The sequence below is a fragment of the Chlamydotis macqueenii genome, chromosome 16 (assembly GCF_036417535.1).
Source record: "Chlamydotis macqueenii isolate bChlMac1 chromosome 16, bChlMac1.mat, whole genome shotgun sequence".
NCBI classification, from domain to species: Eukaryota; Metazoa; Chordata; class Aves; order Otidiformes; family Otididae; genus Chlamydotis; species Chlamydotis macqueenii.
In genome coordinates, this window is record NC_141571.1 from 13,853,410 (window position 1) to 13,877,314 (window position 23,905).

The 23,905-nt window shown below is 45.3% G+C and overlaps 1 protein-coding gene across 1 annotated transcript; it reads right to left on the reverse strand.

Moving 5' to 3' along the window:
- Nucleotides 1-21,114: 21,114 nt before the first annotated feature.
- On the reverse strand, nucleotides 21,115-23,026 carry BHLHE23 (basic helix-loop-helix family member e23). The gene has a single exon (XM_010120447.2). The coding sequence runs from the start codon at nucleotides 22,716-22,718 to the stop codon at nucleotides 22,044-22,046; it is 675 nt and encodes a 224-aa protein (XP_010118749.2). The 5' UTR covers nucleotides 22,719-23,026; the 3' UTR covers nucleotides 21,115-22,043.
- Between the last annotated feature and the right edge of the window lie 879 nt (nucleotides 23,027-23,905).

Here is a 23,905-nt window from a genome sequence, read left to right on the forward strand (position 1 = left end):
ATGCCTCCAACAAGCAGGGCTGAATTACTCTGTTTTTTTTTTTTTTTTTCCTGCAACGATTCAAGCTACGGGAGGAGGCACTAGCTTGGGAGGAGAAACATTTCAGAGAGAAAAAAATCAGCCCTCACTTAATCCGTATCCCATCTCCTCAAAGCTTGCTTACTGCCAGCTCCCTAATTTATGTAAACTGGTCGTCAGAGCTGAATTAAAACCTACAATTAGCAATCCAGGAGGGCACGGCTGTAATTCAGACAGATGCGCCACTTAAAAATATTTACATAAAGCTTGCAGGATAACCAGCGCTCCCAGAGGGAACCATCAAGCAAGCCTCCCGCACGCGGCTGGGAGCCGGCTTTGGGCTGCCGTCCGCTGGCTCAGCTCAGCTGCCCCGGTCCGCAGAGCACAACCAGGGCTTAGACTTGGGAACTGCTACAACCACAGCTGCAGCCTTTGGGATTAAAAAGCACGAAGATCTAAAGAAGGTGTCAAGAGCCTGAATGTTTTCTGAACGTTTTCTCAGAGGAGAGGGAGAAGATGCTCTGGACCCAGCGTAAGTTTCTTTGAAGCTGCTCAGAGAAGCCCAAAACCATCTTAGCAGACCAGGAAAGCTTGCTGCACCAGAAACTTATTGGCAAGCACTCTCCCTGCACACAATGATGAGGACTTTCTGAACTTAAAATCCAGGAGGAAGTACATGACACGGCACGCAGCTTGGCTTGGTGGTTAGAGCAGGAGGAATGGGATCTGAGGTTTGGTGGCCATGTGAAGGGCTGGCGGCTGCCTCACAATTCACTTTGTTGCTTGTAAGGACCACTTCAATCTAGGAATTTCTTATGAAAAAGACTGTAGAGATTAGTCTGCATGTTTATAAACCTGGGATTATTGACCAGACCAGAAAGCTTTCACTGTGACCTTCCTGTGAGCGCAGCTTCCACTTTTGTTTTAACCAGCTCGTGCCAGCAGTGGGCTTTTGTTAGAAAGCGTGAAGAAGCTTAGGAGGAAAGTTTTAATTTGTGAAGTTCCGTTGCTTTTATAGTGCAAAATTTAAACCTGTTTAGACACAGCCTGAGTCATTCTCCAGTGCAATTGAGAGGTGAAGGAAATCCTTGTGAATGGATGGTGGGTTCCATTTGCTGACCTCCCCCTCCGGTGCATCCCCTGTTTTATCTCCGAATCAAATGCAAGAGAGAAGTTATCTCTGGAAAGCAGCACTTTCTGTGTGTCAAGAAACTCTACTTTAGAAGCTTCATCTCCAATTTCAGAAGCACGTAAGGCTGGCTTGAAAGGAACCGCGCAGGTGGCGTTGGGATGCCAGGAGGGGTCTCAGGCTTTCTCAGGAGGGCTTAGGAGCTCCGAACAAACACATCTGCCTGAGCGTTTCAAAGCTGGGAAAAACATTTGTAACAGCCAGTTATGAAATGGGGCCGGTTCACACAGATGGTGAAGACAATCATGCTGTTTAAAATCCACAGCAAAACCAGTGAGTAAAATTGGCTCAGACATACCTCTGGTAGAACCAGTAAAAATTATTCACAGATGTCAATTTATGGAGTTAAGCTTTTTTATTTCCTCCACCACTGCCCTGGCTACTGATAACCACCATTTTCACCTTTCCAGTTGCAAAAATTCACATTTAATATAAAGGAATTTCAGCCTGGAGAATGCAAATGCAATTTTGAGGGTATTTCTTTGATATCCACTTGCTACTCTAGTCACACCCAGTATTCTCTGCTCCCTTCCTAGTAGCCAACACCTCCTCTGGCACTGACACATGTTCCAAAATGATTGCAAAAGCCCATGGTTTTTCTCAAATATTTGTGGGAATACCCAGAATTTTCACAGCAACAGATGAAAGAAGACCGAGTACCTGATTCACTCATTTTTTTTTTTCCCCAAATACAGAAAAAAAAGAAAAGTGGTTGCCCCATTTTGTTTCTGTTCTATCTGTGGTTTGCTCAAAACTTTCCAAATTTGAATATACTTCTGTTATTAAATGGAAGTGATTTATACCAAGCTGGATTCATCTGCTGGCCTTGGCGGCTGGAATATTCCAGAAATGGTTTGCTTTGTTTCAGCACAATGGAAGTTGAAAAAAATACTGCAGATGAATTTTATTATTGCAGCTTTTATACAGGGCATGAAAGCGCACTGGTTTAATACAAAGTCATTACTGCAGTTAAAGCCATTAAGTTAATTAATATGGACATTTATTACTACCGATAAAAGATAATATCAGGGGATTTATAGAAACAATATATCTGTGTATTCATCCTCCCAAAGTCTCCAGGAAGACAGGACTTTGAGTGGGGCGGAATAGATTGTAACGGCACCTGTTACTGGGGTCTGCGCTAAAGGGAGGTCACGGGGAACGCGTGCGGGAGAGCCGTTAAGACAACCCCAGCTCTCAGAGCATCAGGGCTGGCAAAATGAATCCCTCAGCCTTCAGAATGACATCACATTGAAGGAAGATGAACGTCCCTTGAGTGGTGAGAGGGAGTTTTTAGAGTGACCTATGTCCGTTATCGTGAGCAACCACTCTGCTACCGAAGGCGGGGATGGTCTCAGCTCCCGTCTTGTGCAGAAAGGTAATTCTGCACTCGCTTTTTTTAGGTAGAGAAGAATCAGCAAACCCCCAACTTTCAGCCCCTTCCACCTTCCCAGCTCTTCCGAGCTGAAAAACCTCGAGTTGTCCCTGACTGCTCTTGGTCATTTCCTTGTACCGATGCCGGATAAGAGTTGGGCGACGCGGTAATTTAATAAAGCTTTGCAAACGCAGACAACTGCAGAATGTGATAGAGGGGCTGTATCAATCACAGTAATGACAGACATTAGCAGAATGCCAAGTGTTTTGGTCTCAGCAGATCTGTCACCGCGTCGCAGGCGGCAGTTGTAAGCACAGGTCTGTGCAACGGCCGCTCTAATTTACTGCTGTCTGCAAAGCTGTCACTTTGGGAGGAGATTTATTGGGCTGATACGTGTGATTTATGTCAGACGGTTTCAGCTTTGCTAACTTGCGTGCGACAATAGTAGTTAACAAGCAATTAAAATCTTTGGTCCGTCGTGCTGGAAGCTACGGGATAGTTCCCCGGAGCCATCGTTCAGCATTATCCTCTTTTAAAAATCCTCATTTTGGAGGCTGGGGGAGAATTTTGGGGACTGCCCTCGCTGGCGTGGATGGTTTCTTCCTCTACTTAAAGTGGTGTGAGCCTGGGGAGAGTGTTTTTAATTCTGATTTCCTCTAGCTCCACTTGTTTTACAGTTTTATTGTGGAAGTCTCTAGGTGATGAGAGACCTCTACCACTTACGTGTCCGCTCCTGCACGCTCGCAGTGCCATGGCTGTGGGCACCGTTAGATGTAACGACCCAGCCAAACATCACCTCGGCTCATAGCTGAACCCACGCGGTCTGCGCACGCACGTTTGCTGTGATCCCCTCTGCCAGAGAAGGTCTTCCAGGACCCCTCACCCCGGCTGCTTCCCACTCCTCCAGTCTGGCAGCTGGTGACCCCCTTGGTGATGTCCGCACACCCAACCTGCCGCTGCTGTACCCGTCCTGGGAGCAACCAGGTGAAAACCTGGCGCAACCACACCTGGGTATAAAAAAATAAATATCGGGGAACAAAAATCAATTCGAGTCGATCGTTTCAGGCAGCGTCTCCTCAAGCTGCACTTGTGCACCCGCTGCCGCCATCCCAACGCCGCGCTCCGTCCTTCCCGTGGCTGCGGCTGTCAGGAGCCACAGACGCTGATGAGCGGTAACAACCCTTCCGCCGTTCCCAACCCCACCGCGAGGGCCGGGAGCCGGAGTCAAACCGCTCCGAGTGAAGTGCGGCCAGCCTAGCTGCGGGAGCCCCTCCGCGCCTTCGCGGGAACCAAACTCTTTTAAATCAGACAGCGCTTTGGAGATAATTAGCCTCATTGCATATACACAGCAGCTCTCTCATAAACGATACAGGCTTAATTACTAATGACAGAGCTGGTCATTTTTTTTTTTTTCCTTCTGTTACAACTGTGAGCGGTGGTAAATACACACCTTAGTGGGCATTTTCACTTGCTAAACACTGCAGTCCTTTTCCCTTCTTTCTTTTTGCGATCTTTAGGATGCTATTTGAGAGAGCAGGCATTTTTTTCGCGTTATGAAATGGGTTCGGGAAGCTGCACGCACTCAGAGTTTTCTGTGTGTAGGTGATGCGCTGACTTGCTTATACTTACTGTGTATTTACATCTCTTTTTCCCTTGTCTTACGTACAAACTTCACTTCATTTCAGAAATAATACATTTGTGTTTCTGCACTTTTCAACCTGTTAAAATCCCAGGGAATAACCTGCTATTAGTCACTTACGCTCTGCATGCAGAGAGCCTTGACCGGGGGAAGGTTCTACTGGAGGGCAAACTCTAGTGATGGGCTTAGTTCAGGCTGTTGACTCCAGCCCAGCTTTACTAGTATTCAGCCAGGTTTTCCTGGTATTTACAGTTTTCCTGGCTGTTTTCCCTCTCCCGTCGCCCCAGAGGCTGGATCCTTCCTGCTCCCCACCCCAACAAGCCAGGAAAACCCTCGGGCAGCAGGCAATAAAGCATGGGGAGGGGTTTGTGCCTTTTGGTGCAAGCTGGGATCTACTTCTGCTCCTTTGAAATGCTGAATGGTTTCCTTCTTTTAAAAAAAAAAGCTCTTTCCATCCTTCTGACTCATCTATTTTTCACCATGGAGCTGATTTTTTCTCTTCCTTTATAGGCAGGAGAGCGCTTTTGCTATAGGAACGGTGGGTGTGGAGTTAGCGGGAACGCCCCCACGAGCCGTGTAGCAGCCCCACTGACCTTTAAACCTGGGACCTGGGCCTGGAGACCCAAGAAAATCCACGATTGCAGTCAGCATCCCAACATGGCCTGCGGCACTGAGCTGTGCAGCCCATTTCACAGAATCGTTATGGTTGGAAAAGACCTCCAAGATCATCATTCACACGTCAGGCAGGGAAGAAGGCATGTTTGCTTAAAGTAAAACAGAAAAAAAACCCTCACCAAACAAACCTAAGGGACTAAACAAACCCTCTGGAAAAACTTCTGCTGAGCAAAGGTGATCCAAGCTGACATTGAGAATTGTTTGATTTACAATAACAGGGAGATAATATTTTGCTAAGCCTCCCTGTAATACAATGTGTGTCATTTTAAATTTCCCATTACGCCGAGCAATCTAATAAATAAATGCCCCAGCTGCAATAAGCATGAATCATTCAGTGCGGAGAAGCTCTCAGCACTCCTGTAACAAATATCTTCCTCCTAATGGTCTTTGGAAATCACCGATTAATTCGACTTTCAGGTGACTGGCTCTGAAGCAGAAGAGCCCGGCTACTGCCAGCCAAGTGCCTGCAAGACGCTGGGTCAACCTCTGCAGAGATTTAGTGACAAATCAGATTTACAAATTAGGGATGTGCCGCTCTGCAAAGGATACAGCTCAAGGCTGGTGATTAGCAAGTACATGGTTGGATGGAATTGGCTACCAGGGGTTTTCAGGGCTTTTTTTTTTCAACGGTAGAAAAAAAAAAACATTTCTTTTAGATGCTGCAGCATTGGAAGACACCTTCTGAGAACCGAAAAGAAGTTCATATTATTCGTCCCCTAATTTCTGCTGCTAATCTTTCACCGGATTATGAGCACGTGAAGGTATTTTGGCTGTATTCTGCCCTCATGCCAATATTGTTAGAATTTGGGATGGAATTTAATATGAGTAATGTTAGGAGAAACGGGTCAGGGTTTCAGATTAACACCAATAACCATAATGAGAACAGATGCTTATATCCATCTGGAATGTAGATTTAATATGTTAAATTCATAGCTCAGCCCATGAAATGCAATCATCAGATGTTTACTGGTCCCAATTTAATGAGCGATTTTGGATTAAACAGGGGCCAAACAACAGGCCACCAATCTATATTAAATCTCTGCAAAATGAAAATTGCAAAGATTTACTTAGGGTCATTACACAAGAAAATTTAATCACAACCTCATCCATAATGTCACATCGTCATCAGACTGATAATTGAAATGCCATGTGAGGGATTATGAATAACCCTCTGTTTATGAAGATAGCTTTCTGATTATCTCTATGTCCTGTGAGTAACATAAAATATGATTTGTATTCATGTACATGGCCCTTGCCTAAAAGAAACCCACTGGGGATCTTCAGGAAAAGTCTGATTTTTTTTACCTTCACTGTTACTGACGGGAGATGTTGTTAAATAACATTTATTGCCACAATTTTAGAGCTGCCCGGGAAGGTGAAGCCTTGCATACAGCCTCGCACTGTGTTTCAAGGCACCGCTTGCAATATCCCTGCAGCGGCGTGGGTGCTATAAAGTATTCAGCACATGATTTTAGTAAGCAAACATTGATTTGTCTAGAATCAATATTAATTTTTCAGACTATATGTCCTCTGGGGCAAGAAACGTATCTTCCAGTATTTACCAAACACTTTGTGCATTTGGGATGGTAATAAGAGCACATTTTTTGATTTTGGCATGTTGCAAAATATTAAACTCTCAGGTATCTGGCAATTATATAATTGTGCATTGTACTGGATTACACAACAGCCTACAAATAGCCAAATTTCTAACAGCATTTGGTCTGAAAAGTCCATCTAAATATTTATAGAGCGTGTGCTGCGGGACTCTGTTCCAGCCCCGCAGGCGAGTGCTGGGTTGAGACGTTCCAGAAACCACACAGACGAGCAACAGGCTCTTCTGGGGAACAAGTGCGAGTGCTGCTGCCACACACGCGTCACTCCCAACCTCTGCTTCCAGATTTACACCTCCTTCATTATTTAGGTCACATTTCCGTGATGCAGTCAGGGGATGATGCCCTGCTCTGCCACCGACTTCCTCGCTGGCCCTGGGCATGTCACCTCCTCCCCGCGAGACAGCACCACGCAGCCGGCGTACCCGGGCGCAGGAGGTGACCCAGGGCACCCTCAGCAGAACCCTGCACAGGGGATGGGGTTTCTCATTTTCTGGCTTTGCTGATGAGATCTTTATTTCCATAACCAAACTAAGCTTCCCCCTGCCAAGCCCAGGGCAGGAGTGAGGAGGAACCGAGCAGCTCATCTCCAAAAACGTGCCCTCCTCCTCTGAGTTGCCCGAGCCTGGCCTGGGGATTCAGCGCCGTTCGAGGCAAGATCAGAAGGCAAGCGGGAACATGTCTTCTCCCCTGTCAGGGCTGCTTTCTGTACCACCTCATTGTTAGAGCTGCAAAACTGATCACATCCGATGTATTTTAATTGCCCTGCGTATGCATTAATTAGCCCCTTTGTCAGAGAACAATTAAGTGGCAAGCTCGGGAACAAGAAAAGCCGAGGCAAAACACAAACCTGAGCCTCCTGACTGGCAGGCAGAAGCCGGCAGTTCCCCAGACAAGCATCCCGCACCAGCGACCGCATCCTCATCGCCGGGGGAGCTGGAGAGCGGTGCCTGTGGTGGGACATCCGGACACTGGGGTCTTTGTGTCACCGCAGCCTCGAGCAAAGGTTTGGATCGACTCCCCACATCGCACTCATTTATCCACATTTCAAACAGCTTTAGCCAAACACATGCCCGCACGGACCAAGCTAGCTTCCAGTGGATCTCAGCCCACGTTGAGCAGGCTCTGAAAAACTTCTGCACCTACTTCTTAGCCGTGTTAGCCTAGGAGTGACATTCCCCTCTGCAAGTCATTTGTTTCCAAGCAAACCTGCGCTCCTCTGACTGCAGCAGGCATCGGGCAGCTGCAAGCAGAAGGAGCCAGATTTTTCATCAGAGGTTAAGTAGGAGGTAGAAAAAAGCCGCGCACTTTGCAGGTGAAGGTTACACCTGGGAGAGGCTGGCACTCAACGCTGGACGTGTAACGCTGAGGTCCGACACCTTCACCAGTGTCTGCGGCTGGGGATTCACAGAGCAAAAGTTGCTGTGTATTTAAAATGTGGATCTGCTGCAGGTAAGGACAACGTGTAACTGGAGAAAGTGGTGGAGCATCGGAGCTGGACCATCTTCCATGCTCACGTGCGAGAATCGGGCAGCCATGCCTGCAAGCGGGCAGTTACAGCCGCTTCCTCGGGACCTGCACGTTTAACAGGCTCAGCCAGCGCCACGTCTGCCAGGCACCTTCTCTGCCCTGAGCTGATCCATACAAGTGTCTGAGAGCATCGTACTGCTGCCGGGCGAAGGTTTGCTCCTCTGACAGATGTCCCTGCGCGATATTTAAACTCGGAGGTTCTAATCCTGCAGTTACCCATTAGGGGGGTCATTATCCACGTACCGACACAGCAGACCTGGGTGGCGATTGACAGCTCTCACGAGTCCCTTCCTCTCTGCCAAAGCCAGGACATCTTACCGAGTTTCTCCAGACATACGGTGCTGGAGCGGATTCAGCTCCGCGGTGATGACAGGACGCTATCTGCTACTCTTTCCTTGAACAGTTGGGCTGAGCGTTGCTTTCCTTATTACCGAGGGTAGAAAAATAATGAGTCATTATTAATGGCTGCTGGCACGCAGACAAAGTTCAGAGGTGTTGGGTGAGGGCCAAATTATGTGCACGCCCATGGCTGCATGGACACAGACATGCTCTCACGTGCGGGTCTCCCTGTAGCTATGGGAAATGGGAGCGTAAATGCAAACACTGCTGTGGGGACAAAGCTCTCTGGTGCGTAGCAGGGCTGGGAACGCTTTAATGAATCCCATGCTGTAAAAGTCCTCGTCTGAAGGTGACAGCAGCCGCAAAATGGAGGTGTTAAAGAGAACTGACGCATCAGATAAACTCCAGCTGTCGCCTCCAGTCAGCGCCTCCTCTCGTTCCCCTGTCTGGCCCTCTTCTCTTGGCTAATATGCTCAGTGATTAAGACTAAAAACATTTTTTTCTTCTTTTGCTTTCAGCCTCAAAGGTCGATCTTTGCTTTTCTTCCTTTCCTTCTTTAAACAACCTTACTTCTCAAAGAAGAGGCAACTGACACCCAGGACACGTCAGCGGTTTGCTGCTTGACCTGTTTTTCTCTGGAAAGCTTGCAAGACACCTTTAGGATGCTTTTCTGCATCCTCCAGGTAAACACTGCTCCAGACCCTCTATTCAGGACTTCTTTTTCTCTCCCAGCCCTAGCTTAAAAGATCAGATTTGAAGTTTTTTTTTCTTGCAGTAAAAAGTCTTATAACGCAGATCAAAGGACCCCCAACCCAAAGTCTCTAACATCACACTTGGGTCACATCATCTTGACCAAAACAGATAATCTTTGCTATATTTTCTGGTTGAAAGTTTGGTGAGGTGGTGGAGGGTGGTCTGCAAACAACTGCAAGCTACTACAGTGGTTCCTGGACCAAAAATTAATTTAATTTAGTAGACTCTCTTATTCAAACCGTTCCATAGGGTGATTTTCTCACAGCTTAACCTTAGCAAGGGGAAAGATGAGTCTGTTTGCAAGGACAGCCATCAAAGAGTTAAAAGATGCTGCAGAAGCAGATGCTGCCAGTTCAGGATGCAAATACACTACCCACTAACTCAGGGCTAAAATGAGCGTTCTTCAGTGGGTAATAAAGATTGCTGCCTGGCTTTCTAAGCTGAGATGAAAAGATTTGTTTGAGATCCCTCCCAGGTACCCAATCTTTGCATGGCAGACACCAAAAGCATTTCTGGCTCAAGTAGGGGTGCCAGCAAGGATCTGGTCCCTCAGCTCTCACGGCAGGACAAGGCAGTCTTCCTTGCCCAGCCCTGTCGGGATTGACCCAAACTGCTAAAATTGTATTTCGGGCCTCCTGGGACACTTAATTTCACTTCAGTAAGCCCAGATGCATAAAGTTAAGTGTGTGTGTCCATACAAGGCCACGGGCTTTAAATGAACAAACATTCATTGTCCCGCTGACAAACTGGCCAAACAGGTGTAAATACATCTCCATCAACAGATGTATCGAGACACTGACCAATCCATCGCTGTACGTCATGGTGTTATTTTGCGCAAAGAAATAAAAATCTTTTAAATTAGTTTCTACTCCTGTCTCAGGGATGCTGTGCAAAATTACCCCATGGCGAAGAACATCACTTACTAAAGTCTTATTCTGTCCAGGTAAAATGATTAATAAATTAATGTAAATAATTTACAGTATTTTGCTTTAAATAGTCCACCATCAGTTAGAAATCTCATAAAGAGAATGAAGCAATGAGAAAATTGTTGTAGAACTGACCGCTTGATGTTGGTTTTTTCCAATAGTGGCTATTTTGAAAATATACTCTGCTGACTTACGTGAACAACACAGAGAGAAGAGTTAAAAGTGGCACATTATCTTTCCAATGACATATTTAGCCAGTTATTCAGGCTATAATGAAGCTGTGTAATGAAGTCAATGTCCTTGAAAGTTCTTCATCAATTTTTTTCTCATCTGTCAGCATATCCACTTGGCGACACAATATTAATTAAACACAACATTTCCTGGAGTGTTGAAGTGAAGTCCCATCACTGATAATGAACAGGTTTAGGAGAGTCACATCCCAACAAAATTACTTTTTAAACCAGCCTTATTAAGCAGAAAATTAGACCTAAATCACCCTACAACATCCTCATTAAAAGCCACTGATCCTTGGCTGCTTCTATGTTCTAACATCTTTAATTAGCAAACTGCTAGTCTATCTGCCGTGATAAATGCTATTAATCTCACCTTTCATTTGCTTTCTCTCAACCTATCATTTGCCCACTTCAGGGAGACACACGCTTCCACCAGAACTCATTTTATTGCGTCTAACGTCCTTGTAAGGATGAAAAATGCGGCAGTCACGGGTTAAACGCGAGGACTCTCTCTGCCCTCGCTCCATCACTGCATTTCAGGGTTTGTGGATGTCTTAGATGGCAGACTTGCTGTGTTTGAGGGGAAATTCAGAATATTTACCAGTAGATACATATGGAATACTGTTGTAAGGCCTTGATAGTAAACCACAGAGCAACCGTGGGTCAATGCCCTCTGTGCTGCCCTACTTAAATCGGGGAAGAGTTATGGACATCAACTAAAAAAATCTTCTGGGTGCCTTTGAAGACTCCACCCAGGGAAAAGAAATGCTTTAAAAACACAATTGCATTTTAGAATTGTAGCTACTAAACCTATAAGCCTGGAGTAGCCTTTACAAAGTGTGACAGCTTCACAGCTTCCTTAATATTTGCTCACAGAAGCTCCAGAATATATCAGGACAAATAACATAGGGCATTCGGCCACGTTCACATTCCGTTAACCAGAGGTAAGCACATCATGCAGTGCCATACTGTGCATTTCAGAAATGCATTACTATTTGCTGTGTTCTAGGGTACAAAATGCCACCTGGTACGTGCAGTGCTTTTTCCCAGTTTATAACTACGGGATCAGGGCTTTTCACTGGGTTCGTGATGGCTGATTTTTGCAGTGGGTCTGTGCATCACCTTCTTACAGCAAATAACATCACCGTCTTCAGCTCATGGCTCCTGGGCAACAGAGAAGTACAAATCTAACCTCACCCACTCAAATGTCTTGTGTGATAAATTCAGTTTGGGTTATTCAGGAGGTCTTTTCAATGGGGCTCTGAAAGAGGCTCTGACCTGGCTTAACATCACACGTCCTGATCACAGACAGTGCCCACAACCTTCCATTTTAAGAGGTTCACTCAGGTCTGTCAGCACAATTTACTCTGTTTGCCCCTATCCATTAATCTCTTTAATTGTTATTAACCCATATTATTTAGTGACCGCGCCTGCTGCCCACAGATATAAACACTTTCCCTTGGCAGCTTTAATGAAAGCTGCTTTTAATTTCCCATTGCCTTGGGTTATTCTTGCTGCTGATGGGCTGCTCCTGACTGGGGCCGGGCTGTTGGAACTGCTCGGAAACCACAACCTTTTAGGCTCCCATTTTAAGTCCAGCACTAGGCTGTACGGCAGAGGCTTCCCTCACTGTGTTTATGTGTTCCCGTGTCTGAAAACCGGGATCTGTTCTAAGCCACCTGCACAGCTTCTGCAGTCAATGTCAAGAGAAAAGCAACCCCAGAAGGCGACTTGTCCACCTCTTCTACAGCGATGTGGATTACCCCTGGGGAACCGTTATCTGTTATTGCTCAGCATGGAGACAGCCCAGCCTTAATTAGTTGCCTGACTTTTTAGATGTTGAGTTAGGTACAACAATCTGACCCCCAGTGATTTTTTTTCCTTTGGTCTGGAGCAGATGAGTCACAATTCGTATGCAAGAATCGTACTCATGAGGCTGTGCTTTTGTAATGAAACCCTTCTCTCACCCCCAATATGTTTCCATTATCTTGCCATCAGGAAATCATTTTTTCTCCAGTACGCAAAGACACATGACGTGCTCATTTACTCGTGCATGTGCGAAACCAGATTAACTACTCCATAAATTAGTTAAAAGATTTTCCCAGAGAAAATGAAGACGGAAGACATGTAATTTTCACTTCTCAACTCCTGAATGAACAAAGACACTCTGTCTGCTCTGTCCATGACCACCCAGACAGACAGGAGAAACCACAAGCGCAAAAGATGAGCGTTACTACTGACACAGGACTTGCTGGGAGTTACACTCCTGTGAAGCATACCTGCCACATTCAGGAAAAGAGCAGAGATGCACCTTCGCGTCCAGGTTGAGGAAAATATTTCATTTTCATTTTCATTTATTTCATTTCAGACAACTAAACCCAGCCATTAAAAGTGCTTCAGCCAGCAGAAATAACGTGTGTGTGTCATCAGCAACGCCGGGTGCTACATGGGAAATCTTGGGAAGGGCCAGAGAATAGAAATGAAGTGCTAGAAGTTGACAGCCCAGACAATGCTGATCACAAAAAGTGAATTTTATGAGGCTGGCACTTGTCTCATTTGAAAACGAGAAGGCTCCCTGAAGTTATGAGAGTGATACTGGTGCAAAATTAGGGTAAAAAATGGATTAACTGCATGGAAGGAAAACCAAAGGCTGGATGTCAAACCGGGAGGGGAATTACAGGTGTGTAAGTACCATCACCTCCGATGAACAAGAGCAAACTGGGGCTGGTTCAAAACCAAAGGCTAGGCTAAGGCAGGGATAAAAAAAATCCCTGTTACAAGTGCCTGTTTTCCTTGTAAAAACAAAAACAAAGAGTTGCTCAGCCACTGATAATGTCTCCTCCTCCCACTGTGTACCAGCCTCCTCTACTGGGGTTACCAGCTCCATGCAGGACCCTCTCTGAGGCGGGAGCCTGTGGCTGGAACAGTGACAGCAATGCAGAGAAAGCGACAAAGGACAGCCCTGCGATGACACTTCGTGTTACAGACCGGTGCTTTCAGAGACAGAGCTGGATCTTGGCTGGAGTCTTTGCCATCTCCCCCGTTTCAGGGCAAGAAGCGATGGGCGATGAGACAGGAGCTCAGGGAACCAGAAAGCTGCGTTCTGCAGCCAGGGCATGTTTCTGCAGCAAAGCATTTCACAAACCCTGGCCCAGATTCTCCCCTGTGACTCGGCTGCACTCCGTGCAAGATGAGGACTGGAGAACAAAGGTGGCTTGAAGCCACCTTTATGCTTCTCCACTCTGGAAGCAGCTGGGGACTGACGGGTCCCTGGGGTGGGCTCAAGTCGCCTCGGGCCATTGCAGCAGCAGGAGATTGCGAGAAAATAGCCAAGATGTAGCTGCACCTCCTCTCCATTGGCTGTCACGGCTCCAGAAGGAAGCAGGAGGTGACTTGGGTGACACTACTGCCACAACAGAGGCTGAGTCTTCCCAGGGACCCCGAGCGCGCGGGGAGAGAGTAAATGTCAGCGCGGATGCGGCCGCGGAGGCAGCATCATGTGCGGCTTATTTAGGAAAGCAGCAAGCTAAGATCATCTGAATTCAAATCTGGTGAGCCACTCACTCAGTCAGTGTGTGTCCATGGGCAAGCGCCTTGATCTTTTCTGCGCCTCAGGGCAAGGCAACTGGAGAAGGAAGTCAAAAGCAACAGAGTTTCACTAAAATGATCAGATGCTGCTTGCAAATTTGGGTTAACTCTAAAAACAAAGCCAAGTAAATATCTACAGACATGGAGGCAGACGTGCAACACTCAATGTGGCTGGGAATTAATTTTTCACGTATTTATACAGAAACTATTCTGTTTGCAGGCTGGACCTGAACCTCACCGAGGGCAGAAGGATTTACAGGGAGGTAATCTGCAAGAATGAGAACTTCAACAAGCGGTCTGATCCTAACAAGTGCACACAAAAGCTCAAAAAGGAAATGAAAATCTCTTGCCTGATCAGGGATTTTGGTTTTGCTTTTGACGAAATAAAAGACAGACGCCAAGTATCTGCAAAGGAGAGAAACACGTCAAAACAAGTGCTCTTCGCTGCTTTGCTCACTCCCCCAAAAAGGGAATTTGTGAACTGCTACAAGCAAACACCTGAAAGAGGAGCCAAGTCACACAGGAATAGGCTTACCTGTGTTGTACAGTCTCCAGAACCAAGATTATTCTGTACAGTGCCACATTCAATTGCAGAGAGGACTGTTACCGGTAACAGAGCTCCTGTAAGCAAAGTGTTTTCTGTCCTCACATCTCCCAGGAAACGGATGGAGGCAAGAGAGGGGAAAAGCCAAGGGGAGAAAACTTGTTAGAAGTGAAATTGTATTTTCTTGGACATCGGAAATGATGTAAAGCTAACCCAGAGGCCTCCAAGTCAGCAGCCATTTTAACATTTGGCATCTTTTTCCCCTACAGCCTCAGCTCTGCTGTAGACACCGAGCGCACCCGCTACGGCTGTCAGCTGCGCGGTTCGCTTTACACTGACGCTGCCAGGAGACAAAAAATACTTATGGTAATAAAATTCACAAATCGGTGGCATAAGGGTTTCTTCATGACACCTCTGCGAAGAGCGCAGTGCACGGCGTTTACTTTAACAAGTCAATAAAAACGGGATACGTGCATTTGGGAACCAGTAGAAGCAAATACGCTGGGTCCCCATCATTCCTACCGCAAAGCTGCCGATGGCAGAATGGGAAACCAACACCCTGTCCTGTCCCAAGACATCACTTTCTTTTTTAAGGGTAAAATAAAACGATGAAAAACATCATTCATGGGTTTGTCAGGTTGAACAGGTCAGAGCAGTTTTGCAGGCGAGCGGTGGTTTTTACGCAACGACACTTTCTCTGCCACAGTGAAATGATGCTGTACAAAGTTTCATGAAAATATGATAAAAGCATTCCAGCCACTAAAAATTGATGGAAAATAAGACACATTGGGTAAATCAATTATAGAAATATTTGTTCATGCATGCACACACGCAATATTTGTGAAGACATTCTAAATGTGCACGAACGTACCACGCGTGTGGATGAGCATCTTACACGGATAAACACGCCCGCACACACAACCACATTTATCAGCACCACCTAATTCTGAAAGTTTTTTTTTTCTTCAATAATCAATTGACTGCCATGTGCTTGAAGGCAAATACAAGCACAATAAATTCCTTACTGGTACCACGGAAGAGGAAACATTACTACAGACCGTGGAGAAGTTCGGCGCTGGTAAATCCTGATGAACACCATTACTGTGATTACTGCTTGCGCAAAGATATGCCCGCCTCATTGTCATCTCTTATACTGCATCAAGCAAGGGCTGGTGGGGACCTACTACTGCTGTCGCCCAACTGAATGTGACCTTTTTTGGGTGACCGTGCGGCGGTGGGGGTTTTCCGACTCTTCTGGGAAAGCGTGAATTAAAAAAAAAAAAAAAAAAAGTGCAAACCCTATGATGCAACGTAAGGATTTAATAAGGGCAGAAATTAAACAGAGGAGCTTTTTGCTTTTAAATGTCAGCGGTGTAACTTCCCTGTCATTTGCAGGAGAAAAGGGAAGGGGCTAAATATCTTGGGATGCGGCGAGTTTTAAGCCACATAATGATGGCAATAAAAATCCATAATGTCAGTTGCCTTGTGGCAATCAACAAACATTTCGCATTATGCTTGCATCTTAAGGTTTGCGGCCAAAACCCAGATTTGCCTCCGTCTCATTAAAATAACGAATGCAGTCCGAATGGATCTGCAGTGATTCACTGTACGTCACAGTAAATCACAACGCGCTTTGGAGCCAACTGACTATGGCCTCATTACTTTAGACAAAAGTGGGCTTGGAGGAAAAACTGGGGTGATGTTTTTTTTGCTCAGCCATGTTTTTCCTTTTGAAATACTTAAGGCAAAAGACCAGATTGTTTTTTCCCATCGGTAGCTGAGGAAGGTTGGGTTATAGTCATAGTACAGTTCCATATCAATACGCGCACAAAACGTTAGTGTTAGCTGGGGAAAGAGAAATTAGCAGAAATTAACAAAATAGATTTTAATCAACATGAATCACTGACGAAATTAACAACTGAAAAATGAAAATGAGCTGTGAAATAATAAAATATATCTGTATTTAAACTATTTCACCAAGGCAGGGAGCTTGAAAGCCAGCACGCTCTCCTTCTCTGCCGTGTAAGACCTTACGTACTCGTGGTTTGTCGCCTGCAAGTCTTTGTTCTGCAAATTTTACCACCTTAAGTATAGCAAAAAATTAAACCCTTTTTTTTTTTTTTGTGTCTGAAACAGCTTGGCTAAATATCTCTACAAATTTATTTTCAAGCACTAATACTTAAGACTAATCTATTTTGCCTGAAAAGAATTTTGAGAGTTATGCTCAAAACTGTTTAGTATTTCAGGAATAACCTAACTCACATTTTACTATTGTTAAATGAAGCTGAGAATATTTTTTAAAAAATTAACTAGATCGTTTTGAAACTATATGTATTTATAAATACAGATAGAAATAATAAATTGAGGTAACAGCTAAAAGAATTAATGAGAATTTTGAGTATGAAAAGATTATATAAAGTTCATAGTGAAAAACATCCTTTGAAACATCTGAATGAATGGCAAAGAACTCTCAAACACATTCTTTGTTTTGATAATTGTTTCCATTTTCTCTTATGCACATATGCTTTATTGTAAAGATAAAACGCTTGATATTAAGCTATTTTTTTTTTACAAAAAGCATGCAAACATCTTTTTTAATTTGATAGCAAAATATTTTGTTCTATACCCATTAGGCATTTTTTATTTCAGGTAGGAGAAGCATTCATGGAATGACTGATTTAAATGTTATAAATCCCTGAATTTTTCATCTCCCTTTGAACGGAATGCCAAAGGGGATTACAGACTAAAGACATATCACAAACAAATTTACATTATTAAAATTACTGTAATCAAGAGTCTTTTCTAGCTTTAATCAGGATTAGTGAAAACAAAAACCCCCAACTTTTCTACTGTGCAATACTAATCAAAATTCTATCAAATGACAGATAACAGAGTAAAAGCAGTTTTGAAAATTAAAAATATTGGCTGGCGTGTTCTAGTGATCTTTAAAAGTATTTTCACCTATTTGAGATGAGAGCAATGATTTCTCTGCTGATAATTCTCACAGCAGACAATAAGCATAGGTAAAAACAAATTTCAGTAACGCTGCAAAGTCCAACCTCTTATTTTCAGGAGTGTGTCCAGGAAACACACTTGTTTGAACAGACGTGATAGAAGCAGGAGGAAAGAGTGCAGTGCGAACGCTTGGTTTTGTTCTCCTATATTGTAAGCTAAATAATCAGAGTTGTGGAAAGCTCAAGCAGGAACCTGCCGTAGGTGAGAACTCAGCCTTGCAGGACACGCACGGCGGCTCTCCCGCTGCTGAGCTGGCAATAGGCAGGCTCGGGCTGAAGAACTGTGAAAGCTTTTAAGTGAGGTCTTTACCCACCGTGCCCTACGCTTTGCTGTTATGCTACAAGGCTAATACAGTAAAGGGATAAAGCTGGTACAGATTTTTCTGGCCCTCTGAAGCCTCTTAAGGAAGGCAGCATTACGTTGGTTTCAGAAACCACTGCTGTGCTCTGGAGCATCAGGTCCCATCTTGCTGTCACCAACATCAGCAGAAATGCCACCCAGTAGTAACAAAGCAGCAGGATTGGACCCTACATTCATTTCATTCTTGTAAAATGTCAACTACTATTTTAGAATGGAAATGACAGAAAAGTGTACATGTAAAGAACAATCCTGAAAAATGGTCAGAGAACGATGACCAGTCACTGCCTGAAGTCACAGGAACAAGCTCACCATTGCAGCAATATTCAGATATTACGACAGTACACCACAGCAGCGATACGGATTAAAGAACAAAGAAAACGGCATCATTCTCATGGCTTCCTTCTAGGGACTCCACCTGATTTAACTTTTTGCTGGTATCTGAAGGAGACAGCCACCTTCCAGGCCCTCCGTCTCCAAACCTGTTGCTTCCCTGTATTTGGTTAAAGAAGATTTTACCTTGCAAGCTCAAGACTGCCAATCTTAAATCTTGATTGATGCAGTGCAGTTTCCAAATCCCTATTAGTAAGGTTATGCTGGTCAGTAAAACATTGCTTTTGGTTAGTGACCAGAATTACTCAGCTTCAAGGAGTAGCACACAGCGGAGCATCATCTCCTCTTTACGTCTCTTCCTAACGACGCCTCAGGCTGATCATGCTTGAGGTTTAAAGAAAAACTAAATGAGGTTAGAAAACAATATATTATCTTTAATTAAAAGATGGCATTATGCTTTCTCCAAAATATGAATATACCACGATAATGAATACATTAGAACATATGATATGTATGTCCATTCCATCTGAGCATACACCATAAATCCTTCTTGGAAAAAAAGCAGGCATCATAACAAGAATATTTGAGCAGAAAAAAAAAGATCTACAGCATTTTGAAGTCCTCCCTTCATATTCTCTGAAACACCAACTGGAAGCAGACACTTAAAACCTTACATGATACACAAAATAAGTTGTTTTTTTTTTTTTTCCATATGCCAGAGAAGGGGAAAAACAAACGACAAGTTACAGGATCTCAGTCCCAGGATAACCACGCGCAGTTGCAAGGTTAGCACTGATGCTTTACACACACAAATGCAATAATCAGATGCCGGTTTATCACCTCCCAACAAAATCATCCTTCCAGCAGCACTAGGCATTCACTCAGCAGGGGTTTCAGCAGCAGCTCAGCACAAAGCGTAAATCACACCGAAACAGACGCCTTCCTCTCGACGGGAAACGCAAAGGGCTCAGGATGGGTTTCAGCTCTGAATGAGAAGAGTTAAAATCCAACGAGTCTGTGGTGGCTAAAAGCAACTCACAGGACTGAACTTTCAGATTAACTGAGAAGTTAGTCAACTTTGTTTCAGCTTAATATGAAATTTGTTTGTGGCAGGAAAAGTTACAATTGGACTTTTCACTTTTGAATTAAAAACCCTGTACTTTACAGACGATGTCAATAACGATTTACAAGTTCCTCTAGTATTGCTCTGGTAAGTTCTACTTTTCTGTTTTTAATACCTAGCCTTTTAACAGTACTTAGATACTCAATTTGACTATTTTTTTTTTCTCTCAAAATTTTCTTTAATGCAAGTTTTATCTTCCGTATTTGAAATTCTACATTTAGCCTCCTGAGATTATTTAATTGAAAGTGGGCTGTCAAAGAGCCTTCTGAGTACTTCAAGGACTCTCTGAAGGTGGATTTTTAGGATTCTAGGTAGATATGGTAATACGAGCAAGCTTTTTACTCACATAGATTATAGGAAAAGAATTAAACAATCACTGCACCAAAAATCATCGTTCCAAAAATAGCTCGTCTCCAAGACTATGAAGACTTTTTTAGGCTCTGAAATTAGTGAGCCACTCTTTTGCGGTAATTATTTAAGAAAGAAGCAATTACAAATTTCATTATTATTAGTATAAGTCTTTAACCAAACCAAACTCATATCTAATATTAAGCTGTTAAATACTTCATTCTCCAACTATTTTAGTTTTGGTGAAAATGAACTAATCTCATTTAAATATTCCCAATGGCTCAATCTTCTATAACTTTAATCAGAAGTAATAAATATTTACCTAAAAATAATGATTCTCTGTTAAATTGACCTTTTTTTCCCCCAAAAATATTACCTAGCAACAACTCAGTCTGCAAAATTTTAAGTGACTTTTGCTGATTTGCAATTTCCAGTCATTTTTGCGTCAGTAGTGGTTTTGGTTCACTTTCGCTCATCAGATGCCTTTTAAGAGTATTTTCAAGACTTTCTTTTATGGAAAAAGGTACAACAGAAACTGTTCTGTAAATCTGTTCTGTAAAAAAAAAAAAAAGAAGAAATGAAGACATAAAAATGAAAATAAGCAGGAACCAGTTTTAAACATACGTCTTTATGAATGAGCCTTAATCACACACGTTGTTTTCCAAACACAAGAAGTCTTTTGGAAATATATTAATTAAAATTAAATGCCGTAGACAAGTGGCTTTAGAGGGATGGCAGTCCTTTTCAAATTAGCATAACACTAGCGACAGGCATGGAAATTGGTTTAATAACCCTAAATAGTTACACCCCGCTCCTAACACAAATGGCCACGGACAGCTCCAGCCCCTCAGGCTGCGACTGTACCAGTTTGTGCGGTTGCTCTGACATTGGGTGGGTATTCCAATCTCAACAGAAATCACTGAATGCGCCTCAATTATTATTATTATATAATGACTAGTGAAGCATACAAGGCACTAAAGCTTTAAACGTCATAAAACAGAAAACAAGAGTAAATCAACACAAGCAACATCAAAAACTCAGCCAGCGAGAGACTCGCTTTGTAAGTTGCACTAACACAGTCAGGACTTGGCAAGGGATTATTAGTTTAGTCATGATATTAAGTAGCCCAAACCCCACACACAGGTCTAGGGTCCAGTTGTAAATACATCAACAACAAAAAACCCCAAACAACAAGCCAAAGGGATAAGCACAGTCGTTAAGCAATTTCCTTCCCTGCTGTGTTTCATATAGGTGTCCTTGGAGCTAAGCTTGATGCTACAATAAATCCTTTCAAACTTTCAGGGCACTCTCCAGCAAGCATCAAAATATACAAGCTAAATCTCTACCTGCTTAACTCCAAATGTCAGGCGGAAACAACATTTATTTTGTGTGCTCATGATTCATGAGAAACTGGAGAAAAAAAAAAAAAAATCCCTGCTGATAAGGAGCCGAATGTGCACAAGCTTTTTCCAAGTATTCCGATCATTTGCCTAACTTCACAACGCTGCTCCTCCACAGAGGACTGCCACGTCCGTCTCCGCTTTACCTTACTTCAGCGGGGGTTTTGCTCTGACTGCCAGCTGGTTTTAGAGACATGTAGGACAGAGAAAGCGGTTATTCATATGTTTTATTTATTATAAATACATATAAATATGTTAAGTGACCTTTTGCTTTGTTTATCATGATGAGCAATGACTTTGGAAAATCACCTGGAAAACTTAACCAAGCTGAGAAACAGGCAAAAAGCAAGCATAGCATACAATCACAGGTTCCTCTCAGTTCAAGAACGGGTTAATTTCTTTTTACTTTTTTTTAAGAGCAAAAAGAAAGCATCTTATTTTGAAGCATCTATTCTTTTACCAAGAGCATCGAATGTCCCCCCTCTCACGAGCTCACCGAATGGCATTTTCATCAGGATTTGGGAATGCAGTCCAACCCCAGCTGGCTACATAGGACACCCCCCATAATTCTGAAACATTGCATAGTTTTGCAGCTGGATTTTACTCCCCCTCCCCCTTTTAAGCTATTTTTAACACAGGTTGATCATTCCAAAGGAAAATCACTGAGGTTTCCACTTGCAGATCTCTCTCCCTCCCTGTTTGCCTATAGTTTAGTTTAAAAGCTGCTCAAAAACTTTGTAAATCAGAGCAAGCAGAAAAGCAACACTACGCTCACAATCCACTAACAGGCTGGGAAGGAAATAACTCTACAGATGAAGTTGCATGTGGGGGGGGAACTAAAGTTGAAAGTGGGTGGTTTTGGGGTCCATGAAAACTGCCAAAGATTTCCAACCAGGGTGTGGGGAGGGGGGGTAATTTAAAAGAAGGAAATCAAAAGAAAACCCAGACTTAACTGATGGTAGGAAGCCAGGGCTGATGGTAGTGGACAGAAAAGTGCACAGAAAAATAAAAATAAAACCGAAACCAAAGAGCCCAAAGGAGCCAGAAGTCAAGGCTTGTCATTACAGTGTTTGCAGAGGGCGGAGGCGGCTCCTGTGAAGGCAGTGCATTTCTCGGGGCAGGTGGGCAAGGCCGCGCCGCCGAAGGGGTAGACGGCCGACTGTCCGAAGGGGTTGAGGGTGGCGGGCAGCGGGGCGCTCAGCGTCTGGCCCTGGTTCAGGTAGGCCACCAGCCTCCGCATCTCCTCCAGGGCCTGCGCCTGCATGAGGATGTAGTTCTTGGCCAGGAGCAGGGTGGCGATTTTGGAGAGTTTTCGCACCGAGGGGCTGTGGGCGTAGGGGATGACGGAGCGCAGCCCGTCCAGGGCGTCGTTCAGGTCGTGCATCCTCCGCCGCTCCCGCGCGTTGATGCTGAGGCGCAGCGAGCGCTGCTCCTTGGGCTTCTTGCCCAGGGCTCCCCCCTTCAGCTTGCCCTCCCGCTCGAAAGCCGCTCCGCCCTTCACCCCGGCCTCGAAGCCGTCCTCCTCGTCGCCGCTCTGCTCGCCGCTACTCTCCGCCGATTTGCCCAGCGTCCCGGGGTGGAAATCAGCCCCGCCGCCCCCCGGGTAACTCCCCCGCGGACCCTCGGCTCCGCCGCGCACGGCTCCGTAGCCGAAAGCCGACGGGCCGTAGCCCGGGGCCAGCGCCAGGTACGCCTCGCCGCCCAGCGACTTGAGCTCGGCCATCGCCTCGCCGGTGCCTCAGCGATGATGATGATGAGGAGGAAGAAGAGGAGGAGGAGGAGGAGGAAGAAGACGAGGAGGCGGCCCCGCCGCTCCGTTCCGCGCTGCGCCCGGGCTGGGGGCGGGCAATGAGGCGGGGGCCGGCCCCGCCGCCCCTTATATCGCGGAGAGGGGCGCGCTGGGGCTCCCCCGCTGCCCAATCAGAGGGGCCGCGGCGGCGGGCGGGCAGGCAGCAGGGACGGGGTGCGGGGGGAGGACTTCTCTCCGTGACCGGCCCCCTTCCTCGCCTCGTCGGGGGGACGTGATGGGCCCGGCGGAGGGGTCGGGGGGTCCGAGGGGGGCGACAGGCAGCCTCTGGGGAGGAGAGGAGACGAGACGCTGCCGCAGGCTGTGAAAAGTGGGCAGGAATGGACTCGAATCGCTACAGCCCTCGCCGGGCTTGTGCCTGCCGGCCGGGGCAAGGCGAAGTTGCTTGATTGAAGCTGCCCCTGGGCGCTGGAAGGGCAGGGAAAGTGTCCCGACTTCCTAGTTCTGGCCTTGGCTTGCCGTGTCTGAGCTCTGGAAACCCGAGAGCAGGGTCAGCTCTTGCGAGGTGACTGCAGTGAGCTCCAGGCCAGCGAATTCGCTTGGAGGAGCTCTTGAGAGCTGAGAGTTTCCTAAAATGAACAAGAAAAGGCAATGGTTCAGCTCATGCTTCAGAGCTCTCACCTTAGCCCTTGTTAGCCCCAAAGCAAACAAACAAACAAAAAAATGATTAGGGAGCCAAAATATTTTCTGGAGGCTTTTCTAGGGTCATTCGCAGGGAAAACGGGAACACTTTTCCCCTCCCTGGACGTGGGACCACAACACACTCGTGGTACGTGGGAGGCAAAGGCACACGAGGCTTTGGCAGCTGGGGGCACAACTTGCTGATCAGGTCATTTTAATTTAGGTGGGAATGACAGAGGAGGCACCTGTTGTGCAGAGAGATTTCCAAGGCAAAGGCCTATTTCCATTTCCTAGAGGGATTCGATCCTTGGTGACGCAGCCCAGCTCTGAAGGGACTCTCTGGCCTTCCCAGTTGTGGGTACCAGTAACTGAGCGCTAAGCTTGGAAAGAAAACAAACTGCTCCAAGTAATGGCCTGCAGTGTGTGTGAAATTGCTGTGGGGGAATCCTTGCCATGACTGGTGGAGTAGCCAGCCATGGAGA